General features: G+C 33.0%; 1 protein-coding gene across 1 annotated transcript in view; it reads left to right on the top strand.

Annotated features, from left to right (window-relative positions):
- The window catches only part of Slik (Sterile20-like kinase), a 56962-nt gene extending 47203 nt beyond the window's left edge, over positions 1–9759 (top strand). Inside the window, exon 27 of the mRNA XM_076133250.1 lies at positions 1846–9759. Coding sequence (XP_075989365.1) covers positions 1846–2649 — 804 coding nt within the window. The 3' untranslated portion in view covers positions 2650–9759. The remainder of the gene's footprint in view (positions 1–1845) is intronic.
- The last annotated feature ends 3914 nt before the right edge of the window (positions 9760–13673 follow it).

Raw genomic sequence — 13673 nt, 5'->3', positions numbered from 1 at the left:
CCCGAAGGCCTTTAGCGTGGCTGAAGAATTAAAATTGTTTCTGGATTCGGCTATGAGTGTCTTGGTTGAATTTGGCTATTGTTTTAAAACATTCAGGTATTGTTGTAATGTTAAAACCTAATGCCCGTCGGCTCTCCATTCACATGGTACTGTTTGTTAAAAGAGTTGCCGAACAGATTTTCAATTTGACTTCAACTTGAAATCTGAAAATAATTATATATTAACTAATTATTTAATTTATTATTTTAATAGCTGTGAAAGCGTAACAGACCAACTGACTTGCATTTATGACTTTTTTTAGTTTAGACAAAATTGCGTTTTAAAAAATTAATAATTAAAATTACTAGTATTTGCGAAAATTTGAGACTATTGTGTCATCTACCAATAAATTACATGGTTCTCAATTATAAAGAAAGAGTTTTAAGACAATAGCTAATTGAAACAAGACACTATTCTAAATTTTACATCGTTTAAATATGTTATTACTTTTCTTTAGACAGTGTGAATGAAAATATGTGTTGTGTATATTTTTTATTAGGTACTTGTTAAAAAGTGTATAAAATACACACTTTGTCAAATATTATATTTTTGGTATATGCGTGATGTATGCATGTATGTTTGAGCGACCTTATGTATAAGAAAAGCGTCAAATTGTTATGTATTACTAGAGGCCGCCCGCGATTTCGTCCGCGTAGAAACCGTTTCCGTGTAAATCCCGATCACTCAGAAATTCCGGGATAAAAAGTATCCTGTGTGTTATTCTGGGTCTTCAGCTATCTACATACTAAATTTCATTGTAATCGGTTAAGTAGTATTTGCGTGAAAGAGTAACAAACATCCATACATACTCACAAACTTTCGCATTTATAATATTAGTAGGATGTTTTTTTTATTTTTTCTTATACATAAGGTTGCTCAAATAATCTCATATTATAAGGCATGTGATGTAATTAGCTTTGCAAGTGTCTGGGTGGACTGTACGCATGTGTTCATACACTTATATGTGGATAACGAAATGTATACGAAAAGGAAAACATCTTCAGAGAACCATTTCACCTGAGAGTTGTGTATATATATTTGAAAACGACCTTAATAAAAAACGCCCCGCAATGTAATTTTCAATAACTAACTATCGATTAAAGATTAAGGGAATAGAGACTGTTACTAGATAATGTTTTTAGTTAAAAATACTGTGACCTAATTTCCTTGCGGGCTTTCATTTGCGTATTATTTGGGTCTTCGACTTCAACTATAAAATTTCAGGAAACCTCATGTATACGTATGAAATAGGACTGACAAACTAAATATTACATGATAACTAGTAACTTACTATCAAAATATCATACGAATATGTTTTTCATATTCCGTTATCCACATATTTGTAAGCATGTATGTAGCTTGAACTAATGTTTGGTGATGGTATATACGTTTATATGTACATTATTAATGGGTTTTGAAACGTATACATACAATAAATAGTAAAATTATATAGTGTGTAGTGGGTTCGATTCTCGACATGACAATTTTCGTAGTACAATACTGCTGATTAGAGATAGTGTAAGCAGTATTGCACATTTTTAGTTAATTAACCTTTGTTGAAGTTGGTTAAATTTGGTTAATTTAATTAATAGTTAACTGCACTGTTAAAATTTCTACTACTGATAGTATTGAGTTATGAAAATTAAAATATATCAAAACCCACTACACACTATATGCGTGCACGTATACACACGTACACGCAATTACTATACAACTTTAAAAAAAACGTTTCAAAACCCACCAAAAATATTTTACTGTGCCGTAGTAGTGCAACGCATTACTAAAACCAAAAAATCTTTTAAACAGAACATCCTAAAATCATTCGAGAAACACTTAGACGATCACGAGAAAAAATTCAACATTGCTATCCCAGACCGCGGCGTTTATCTCAACGTGCCATGGCCGAAAAATGTTCTGCAACACGTCCTAAGCGCTTATCAACAGAGAACATCGTTTATAGGCTCCTTATCACGGTCTAGGACCTCACTAAACTTCTTATCAGCAGCCAACACGCCCAATATGGATAGACGTAGGAGCATCAGCCCTAATCGTATATCAAAATCAGCCGTAACCAGCGCTACAAGTACGACAAAACGCGGCAAATTGACCAAAGCACAGCGTTACGCATCTACTTCAAACTTGAAACTAGTTTCTGATAAAATATCAGGGTTTTCTGTATTCAATACCAATGATGAATGGAGAAGGGAGCCTATTATGGCTTTCGAAGATAAAATTACGGAGGAAAAAGTACGAGAAAAGAAATTGAATAGGCAGAGTATGTCTGAACAGTTGTTTAAACAAGAAGCCGCTCAGCCTATGAAAAGAAGTATTTCACAGCAGAGTTTGAAGCAAGACAGAGCTATGGAAGCTGTGATGATAGATTTACCGTCTTTGGAGAATTACGACGCAGGCAAAAGCGAGCGCAGTGATAGTACTTTTACTCTAGATTCTACGGACGATTTGGAAACTAATTTCAGTAGATGGGGGCCTGTTAGGGGATCCAATAGTTATTCAAATACGGAAGTGCCTGTCAGTCAGTTGTCTACGTTGAATTTGAGGAAGTCTATTTTGAATGATAGAGGCGATGGACCGCCCGATTCGGTTGTTTAATACACGAACTCGTGTTAAAAGTATAATGATTGAATGTTTTTACTTACTAGATGTATTTTTGTTGCGTATAGTTTCGTGTCTTACTCTTCGTATGATAATAATATATTAATTATATTGTCCTAGCCGGTATCCGGCTACAGCGGTTAGTTTTATTGAAACTGGCCAACTGTGTTTTTAGTGTCCAAGTGTGTGCACAATACACAGGTACACTCTATTCCTTTGCTCTCATAACCCGGTGTAACGGATAACCGACACGACCAGTGGGAGGTCGGGCGCAGGACCAACCGCTTTACGTTCTCTTCGAAGCACGGAGGTCTAAGACCTCAACTTCCTAACTTCTGTCAATTTTTAAGAAATTCTGTACAGAAAATCTCAGGAAACACTTTTTGGCCCGTCCTAGGATTCGAACCCAAGACCTCGCACGGCGGTCGCATACACTACCGACCGCGCCACTTTCTTCTTTTTGTATATGTTCATACGCATATAAAATACATCTTGTAATGTAAATATTGCAGCGTTTAAATAATACACGAACGCTTTACAAATATTGTATATTTTAAAACAATGACGGTCGGCTTGGTGACGGCGTTGAACTATGTACTCTAGGCCACTTACGCTTAAGGTTTATTATTTAAATAACACTTTTGTATTACCCTTTTGATGTTCTACTGGGAAACGATTTTTCTATCATTGAACTAACTATTATCACATCACTGTTTGAGGAGTAAATTAAAATCAAATAATTAATGTTAGGTAGTAATTTTAATAGTTTTGACAGGCAAAATCAAATAATTAATGTTAGGTAGTAATTTTAATAGTTTTGACAGGCAAAATCAAATAATTAATGTTAGGTAGTAATTTTAATAGTTTTGACAGGCAAAATCAAATAATTAATGTCAAATTAGCAAAGTTGCGTAGTTTTCATTCCCTATTTCAGACAATTATTTGGTTATTTTTTCAAAGGAAAGTATGCCTTTGGTCTCTGCCTGCCCCTATGGGAAGAAGGCGCGATTTTATTTTTATATATGTATGTATGTAAAGTATGCCTTTATTTGAACCTGTGTCTTTATATTAAGTATGTCCATGAAAAATTTGATAAAAACCAGTTTTACTTGTGGAAAGACAACAGAGAGACACAAGAACAGACAGACAGATAGACTTTTGCATTTATAATATTAGTATGAATAAAGATTTTATCAGTTTCAAAGTCATTCCTACAAATTATTTGATGTTAAAAAATCGTTTCTTAATAGACAACAATAATAATTTTTATTTCTATTATAATATAATTTTATATACATCATTGAAATTGCATGTTGCTCTTCAAAGCATGTTTGTATGTACTTTTAAACTAAATATTGTATTATAGTCATAATTTAAAAATGTTTTTACATTACAAAAAAGATAATATTTCTTTAAAGAACTTATCTTTTATTTATTTATTTATTTATTTTAAACTTCATATACATGTGTATATAGGCGGACTTAATGCCAAATGCATTATCTACCAGTCTACCTTAGGGTGATGCAGAGATTGAAAGAAGTAGGTGTTTAAAAAAATAAAAATAAAGGACGTTAAGAACCAGGTTTATCTTCAGGAGTATCTTTTCTATATTCTTTAAAGATCAACACTTTCGAGGTCAAGCTAAGGTCATAGGTCAAAGGTCAAAGTCAGGTGACCTTTTTAGAAATCATGTGTTTTTTTTTTATTATAATTATGTTATTAAACTAGCTTTAATAATATTGGGAAATGCATGCTTGAGATTTAAATGACCTGATAGATGATTTTCCCCAGCAGTGGGAGTTTTTTTGTAATGTAAAAATATTTCTTTTTTATATTTAAGATAATATTAATTCTTCCAATCTAACTGACTTGTAAATTTGTCTTCTGTTTTTTGTAGAAACCATTTTTTTAAATATTTAATCGACATAATTTAATACCATAAAGAATCGGATTTTTATAAAAATAGTATTTTTACCAAAACGGATTTATAAACAACGCGATTTTAAGCAAATTAAACTTATAAACAGGTACGGTTTTTGAATAAAAATACAAACGGATAAACTTGATAAACCTTTTAATAACAATAAAATTTTAAATAATTAAATCTTTCAAAATAATATTTCGGTCTAAAATAACTCTTGTATTAATATTAATAAACAGTTTTAAAAGCGAAACGTTATCCGCGCTTCCATACTAATATTATAAAAAAAATCGTGTATTTGCAATAAAATTTTAAAACCATTTCCATTCTCTCATATTTCGAAGACTCTTGTTACAAATAATAAAAGTAATTTATTTAATTTCTTAGTATTTTGTAGGCATTTTTTATAATAATGATTAAAATTACAGTATTATATAGTGTTTGTCACAAAACTTGCCATTTTAGATAGTGAGGTGGAGTTACTGATTGTCGGCATTATAAAAATGTAGAATAATTCATGCATATCTCGAAATAAATATATATTTTTCATTGATTAATTCATCAATTAAAAGAATACGAAATTATATGATTCTGCGATCAAAAAATTATTGCAGATTTACCAAAGTTTATATTAAAATGAAGAAATTTAAATTATAGAAAAATAATCTTTAATATTATTTAATGTAGTTTTTATTATGGTTTTGACCTGTCGACCATTATCTGAAAATCATAAAATAACCGACAATCGGTACTTAACACGTTCGCTGCCCCCGACGCGTATATGCGTTTTACGAAACGCACATACGCGTCGGGGGCAGCGAACGTGTTAAACCTCTATAAGTATTAACCGACTTCCAAACGAAACCCAGCCAAAATGCTTCGCTTCCCTAGTTCGTAATATATAATTAACTATAAATATAGATAATAACTTAATTAATAGATACTAAATTATACGTGGTTCATAAAGACTTAAGTTTACATTAAACTGACACAAGAAATGATGATTAGAAGTCATGTATAGTCAGACCGGATCCACGCCATATTGATCTATCTTGAATAGACGATCCCTGATCCGTGATTCGCAATCCCGCGATCCCGCGATCCCGCGATCCCGCGATCCCGCGATCCCGCGATCCAGCGATCCCGCGATCCAGCGATCCCGCGATGCCGCGATCCCGCGATCCCGCGATCCCGCGATCCCGCGATCCCGCGATCCCGTGATCCCGTGATCTGTAAATCACGATTGTGGATTTAGCTCGTATACATGACGATATATCGTTACATTGATGTGGATCCGACTACAATGTTCTTGGGTTCGATTCCCATACGAAATAATGTGAAATCATACTGATGCCAATGATATGTCTTGTGATGAAAGAAATAGTATGCACTATCTACGTGCACATAATGTTAAAAGAAGTACTTTTTTTTCTTACAATGGAAATCATGAGACGTAGGCGAGTTCGATTTGATACAAGAACTTGGTCGATATTTAGGGAATTATGAGGATAATAATAACGATTAACTTATGCAATGAAGACAGCAATAAGCTTTGACAAACGCGGCTTTGAATAAGCTGCTTAAATAAACGGCTTACGACGAAAATTTTAATATAGGGCTTACATATTTTATTAGGTGAAAAATTGGCTTGTAATAGATTGCGGCGAAATTTACGGCTTAGAGAAAATTTTAACGCTATAGGCAGGTGTAGTGTTCGAATTGACAAATACGGCTTCCAGTTAAAAGTTTTCGGCTTACGGCGGTGATCGAAAACTTTCGCGTTTGAGCGAAATGGCGTTTAAAGGTTGAACAACATTTGTCAGCACGGAATAGTATCATTTGATTTACTCCTGTTCGAAAATGCTATTGTCTATAATGAGAACCGAGCTCTTTGCGGGATCTTCCCGCTTTTATAAGGCAGGCGAGAAACGCCAACACACCTTTTTTTATATCGATTGATGCAAGGTACATTTGCTTGCAGAGGCATAGATGATACAGATGCTATTCCGAGCTGACAAATATGGTCCAACTTTAAATAATTTACAGCCAGTTACATATCTTATAAATAAGTGTCGGTTAACTTATCAAAAGGACAATTGTCAGTTGTATTCTTACTTGTCACTTTTTGTCGTATGGTTAGTGGTCAATCTAGTGTCAAAGCTGTTCAATCCCGAAGACCCGAAGATCTCTGAGGTTCAGTTACTCTTGCCGAGGTTTTTCTAAAGATTCTTGTACATATCGAGTACCTCCGTGTTTCGGAAGGCACATAAAATTTTGGCTCATTTTCAAAGATCTATGACAGACGAGACCTGTAGTTAAAAGCTTGAAAGTCTGACCACCAGTCTTACCGAGGAGTATCGTGTTATAACCGAAGTAACTGTGTTGTGGAGGTCCGATAGAGCTACATGTACAATACTGGTATTCAGCTGCATCCGGTGAGACTGGAAGCTGACTACAACATAGTTGGAAGATAGGCTTTAATTGAAGGTTATCCAGCACTTATCTATGAGATATAAAACTGGCATTTAGTTTAGTAGATTCAATGTGCCTCAACCCAAAGTCTTAGTTTGTAAAAAACAATATTTTTTAATTAAATATATAAAATTAAAAATTGATATTTTATTTGTTAACCGTAGTATATAATATAAGGTGCGTCATTATCGAAATTATAATAAATAATAATTATTAAAATACAACGAATAAAAAGATTTTTTAAATAGGTGTGACTTTAGACCGATTTTCGTTAATTGGTCATTAGCGCTAATTACGAGTGTTTAAATATTGAGATTTGCTTATGGGTATTAAATACAAGTTCCCAACAGGCTTTTGGTCACCGTGGTGGACTCTAGGCCTGACCTCTTTCCTTGCCCTGCAGTGGGACAGTAATGGGATACCTTTATTCCATAAAAGTAATAACATTTTTATATACTGTTTTAAAAAGACTGTTACTTTTTTCTGATATCTGGCAAAATGAGACGTGGTAATTAAAACAAGTTTTGACGATTTGAAAACATTCTCCCTTTTTAAAGTTGGTTAAAAATGACGATGAGTTTCTTGCTAGCCCTTTAATTGTAATTTATATTATAATAAATGCCATTAATACCATATTAAACATCATGGCATTTTCTGGTCTCTGCCTACCCCTAATGGGAAAAAGGCGTGATTTTATGTATGTATGTGAAAAAGCTTTCATTTAATATTTATTTATTACTCATAAGTGAAGTTTTCAATATAAATAAAAAGTGACTAACTTTTATTTAACTCAAAAAACTATTTACTTAATTAAAATTATAACATCAAAGTAAAGAGTAATATAAATGTAAACTATTTTTCAAAATGAATAAATAATCTTGTACAAACGATAAGTTTTTTAGTATAACTCTTAGTAATTTAAATATAGTTTTGAAAAAGATATTTTTTATTATTAAATTTTTAATTATTTTGTTTATTTAAAAGTACTGTTTCATCACATATAATAAAATGTTAATATTTTAAAAAATATTCATATCGGAAAGAAAAATATTTAAGGTGAATCCATCTGTAGCCAGCAACGCCGCCATGGCATCCTAGTGAGACAGGGCACTACTGTCACCGCGGGGTGACAAATGGGAATTTTCCTACTTGTTGTCCTCCTATATATAGAACTTAGACCTCCAAGTTGTCACCCGGGGACAGTATAGAAGAGACAACTGGGAATATACCGTGTGCAAGAAGTGCGTGTGAGGGAACAAAAGTTTTTACGTCTCCGTCACACACACTCCTTATATACCTACCTCTACTGTATTTATGTTTCGTTTACAGCGACTTGTTGCTATATTCATATACAAAGTAAAGCCGCTTGTTGCTACATTCAGGCATACGAAGTTAACTAGCGCGTAATTAAAGTGATGAAACGGTAATATGTTGTAAATTGTGAACTATATCGTCTCTAATACATTCCAATAGTTTATTTATATTATAGAACTAGTGATAGTTCATTAATTTAATTTACAAAACTATATTGAAATGATTATTGGGGAGCTTTCTTGTGGGACTTATAACTTTTATTATAATATCACAATTGCAATCATAACTTTTAAACTTTCGCGTTGCATGTTTAATGTATAATGAAATACGGGAATTTAACGCGAACACGCATTTTACCGTCGCAGGCTGACGAACAGCCAGCCGACCACGGCGAGTGCAACCTGCGCCGAAACGTTAGGCATTTTAAGGTAAAATGCGTGTTCGCGATAATTCCCGTATTCTATTATACATTAACCACAATTGCATACTATTCTGAATATTAAAACACACTACCCTCCTTTGCGTCGCGCAGTCGGGTAATGATATAAAACTAGCTGATAAAACAGTGTAGCTTCGATAATCGTAATCGTAAATTTCTGAAAAGAATAAGTAGTCGATATTTACAAATAGCTCCAAATTAACCCTAGAAAGATAACCATATTTTGACTGCCACAAAAGATAACCATGCGCTTTAGAGGCGTACGATATATTAATATATTTTTTTTAATGAACTAACTTAACTACAACTAACTAAAAAGGACAGGTAGATACGCGCGCTCATTAGAAAGAGACAGCAATGTCAAACGGACGCGGGCGCCTCTGAGGCGTAGGTTATCTTTCTAGGGTTAAGATCAAAATATTTTTCTCAGTTTTGCCGTAAAATAACAAATTGCTATGGTAATATAACTAAATGAATTCAGTGCATGTAAGATATATTAATAACTAGCTGACCCGCGCAACTTCGCTTGCGTCACATAAGAGAAAATGGGTCATAATTTTCCCCGTTTTCGTAACATTTTTTACTGGTACTCTCCTCCTATTGATCGTAGCGTGATGATATGTAGCCTATAGTCTTCTTCGATAAATGGGCTATATAATACTGAAAGATTTTTCAAATCGGACCAGTAGTTCCTGAGATTAGCGCGTTCAAACAAACACGCAAACAAACAAACAATCAAACAAACAAACTCTTCAGCTTTATAATATTAGTATAGATTATAATATTAGTATAGATAATCTATACGGCCGATATTTAAAATCTCCCAATAATCATTTCTCTAATGTCACGATAAACTCCCGTAATAACTGTGTAATAATGTAATTAATTATTAATTAAATAATAATAATACAATCATTTATTATAACGCAAATTATTATGTAAATAAAGATGTTATGTTTTTGTCATTGTTTTCATTATAACCTTATTTGCTTGGTATGCTTATATGCTGGTGTTTTTGCTTATGTATTGCGCGGATTTTGAGCGAAACTCAAAACTTTACTTCAAACTTTAGTAATGCCCGGTTTCTGAGGTACATTTAGCGGTAGTTTATTTATTCAATAGTGTCAAAACTCATATAAAAAAACGCTATTGAATAGATAAACTACCGCTAAATGTACTCAGAAACCGGGGGTATATCAGCTTAAACGCTATCGAATAAATAAACTACCTTAGACAGTTTGAATTAATTAATTTGTTTTTATTCATTTATTTTTTACCCAATAATTTAGAGTTTATAAGTTGACTATGTTATGAATAAAGTGTCAGTTAATGTATCTCATAGTTATCTAATGGCAGTGAAATGGATTGTACTATAATTTCGTTGCCCTTTAGCTTAAGGGAAGGTATATATATCTGACGGAACATACGTCGCGTATTATCGGTCGCGCAACGCCAGAACAGACAAATGTATAGAAAAACACTCGACCGTTCACACTCAACCGATGATGCGTCGGTGCGAAGCCCAGACAAACTAAGTTACGCCCGACGCATCTTCCGTCAGATATGAACCTTCTCTAACCCCCGGTTTCTGAGTACATTTAGCGGTAGTTTATCTATTCAATAGCGTTTTTTTGCATGAGTTTTGACGCTATTGAATAGATAATCCACCGTTAAATGTACCTCAGAAACCGGGGGTAGGTAATGCGTATAGATAGCCTGGTATCTACTTGAAAACACGGTTTTGTGAATCGTTTTTAGTAAGAAAAAAACGGGTTCTTTAAACCGTATCATATTTTATACTAGCCTATTAATTAGGGCTTCTTAAATACCACATAAATTGATATTTTAAAGAAAGACTTCAGTGAAATGTTATAATTATAACAAAATGCATGACAAATAGAACTTTGGGACGATATAAAAAAATCGCTTTTCGCTTACGATCCGCGCGCTACATAAGCGTACAACAAACCAGCTTGAACCGAGCTTGCTTCAAGGGGCAGGTTGTAAACCCACTAGGGTTTATGTAAAGTAACTATGTATATAATGTACCGAGTCTAACAGATACGACAGAGACTTGTCGCACGCATGATTGCATGAGCTTCGATGTACGTTGAGCGAAAACCTTTTATTTTTTGATAAAATAGACGTAAATATACATTGTTGATTATTTAAATAATTTCTAGGCATATACACTTAACCCTTTGACCACGGTCGGCTATACTGGCCAAATGAGAACGTGCTCACGACGCTTTCGTCGGCAAATGTCGATAAAAATATAGTTTCGGGAGCACGTTCTGATTTGTCGAGTATAGCCGACCGTGGCGGTCAAAGGGTTAAATACTTTCTAGGGATACACACTTAAAAATAGGTTTATGTAAGTCCAATACACATTTATTTAACAGCTTTAAATAAATCTTAGATACTTACCCTCTTATTCATAAACACACTACAAACCTATTGTAGTTAAAAAACTGCTATATGTTTTTTCTTTTTCATTTCGCTAAGGAGTGAAAGAAACAAAACTCTTTATAAGCCTTTCATAACTTCATATATTTTTATGATTAAGAGGGATAGAAAGCAATGCGTTAGTTAGTTGCAATTTTTAGCGTATATAAGGTCGTATTTTCAGTTCATACCTATGTACACGTATACCTATTTACATGTGCACGTATGCTCTCGTTTAATACGGGCTTTTGTCGCCAGATATACATAAATGTACAGAAACGATCTTATACACGCTAAAAATGCACTTATTAGAAAAAAAATATCATATAAGTCTACATTTTTACATACAAATAGGAAAAAGATTAGCAACTATAGTGTTTAAAGTTATTTGTATATCTCAAAAGCATTCTGATAGACTATAATATATACTAAAGGAAAATTTATTTACATGTAGCAGTGAGACAAAATCTTTACACATAAGGGTCTTTAGTCTATAAAATAAAAGGTTTTCGCTCATCCTACTAACGACAGAGGATATTAACAGCGAGGTACTGGCTAACAAGGAGTGGATTCGACGCCCGAGCATGGTACGTGGTGAATGCACATTTTAATTAAAATATTATAGTTGCCAAACAACTTGAACACGTGTTATCAAACTGAACGTAGACACAGTGCAGAGGACTCTCGGTTGACTGTTCTAACAATCAAGCGAAGCGCAATAGTCTTCGACGCGTCCTGCAATACTTTACAATACTAACCCCCGGTTTCTGAAGTACATTTAGCGGTAGTTTATCTATTTGTAAAAAAACGCTATTGAATAGATAAACTACCGCTAAATGTACCTCAGAAATCGGGGGTTAATCGTTCATTATGATGTAGCGAAATTGTTCAAGTTGTTTGTCGGCACTAGTACTACACTGATCAACCGACTGTAAACTGGATTGACAGTCGATAGATTAATGTAGTTACACCATTAGTTTTCTAACAGCCATTTTCAATTCCCTATCTATCAACTGTTTACTTACTAAAGCATTATTCATTTTATTACCACTTATATAATCCAAACATGGATAGCTCAATCATTTTGGACATACTATCGTTTAAGTTCATTCGTTATCACCACATTAGTCATTTTTTGGCAGTTTGACATTTTGATATAATTGGCTACAGAGGTGAAAAACGAAATTAAATTTGTCTCTCCTAAAAAGATGCTAAAAATGACTTATTTGGTAATAGAATTTAAACAACGTTAACTAAGTTAGCAAACTATCTGTAATCTTAGATAGGACATTGAAAATGGTTGTTATTTTAGTATAACAATATTATAAGCGTAGCTGGGTTTCTTGTTATAACGGTGAAGGAAAACATCGTGATGAAACCTTGCATGTCTGAGAGTTTAATACAGTTCTTTACCTATATACTTTTTTACCAGCTACGCTTATGAAAAAACACGCTCGCTATAATGAAACACGCTAATTAATTAATTAACATAACATACATTTAAGAATATTGACGAACTAGATGTAAAGGAAATTTCCCTTTATACCAGATTGTCCTCAGAGAGAGTGTATAAGTGAGGCTGAAAGAGTAATAAAAGTATAAAAGGTTGTAATTCTTATTCTAGCATAGGAGCTGTAAAAGTCTGTGAAAGGACTACTTTCACCAATTAATTTGATCATGATAATACTTTTTTTTTTTTTTTTTTTTTTTTTTTTTAATATTGTCAAACGATGCATGGTAAAGATAGTTAGCTGTTTTATTATAACTAGCGTGTTTTGAAAAATATTAATTGTAAAGTATTTCATAGTTTAAGAAGGTCTTTTTATAATTTTAGTAACTTATTGTCGGAGATGTGACAAAATTCTAAATTTTATTGCATTTTGCACGATGCACGATCAGATTAATAATTTTCTTTTTTGTAGTATTTTTTATTATTGGCATGGTAATTAGTAATATTCGCATTTTGATTATAAGAGTAATTATTTTAAAATTTAAAATTAAAGAAATCAAAAATCTTCTTGTTATTGGAACAGGTCTTAACATGGAGTCTTATGAACATCTCTACTAAAAGGTCTACATATGAAATTATAATATTAGATCATTAGAAAATAGAAATACCCAAAAATACGTGCAAATTTAGGTATTGTGCAAAAATATTGTGCAAATTGTTGCTTTATAAGTCGTGGACTGTGCAAAATCAAATTTGCACGAACCTAAATTTGCACGATAGATTATTTAGTCCTATTTTATGTAAAGAGCGTTTATATACGGTGTGTAAAACTTTGTTTGGAATAACTTCTTGTTAAAAAGACAGAATGCGTAATGCCCCCGGTTTCTGAGGTACATTTCACGGTGGTTTATCTATTCAATAGCGTTTAAACTCATTTAAAAAAACGCTATTGAATAGATAAACTACCGCAAAATTTACT

Source organism: Anticarsia gemmatalis, chromosome 29 (assembly GCF_050436995.1).
Source record: "Anticarsia gemmatalis isolate Benzon Research Colony breed Stoneville strain chromosome 29, ilAntGemm2 primary, whole genome shotgun sequence".
NCBI classification, from domain to species: Eukaryota; Metazoa; Arthropoda; class Insecta; order Lepidoptera; family Erebidae; genus Anticarsia; species Anticarsia gemmatalis.
The sequence above is the reverse complement of the archived record's forward strand: the minus strand, read 5'-3'. Positions and strand labels throughout refer to the sequence as shown.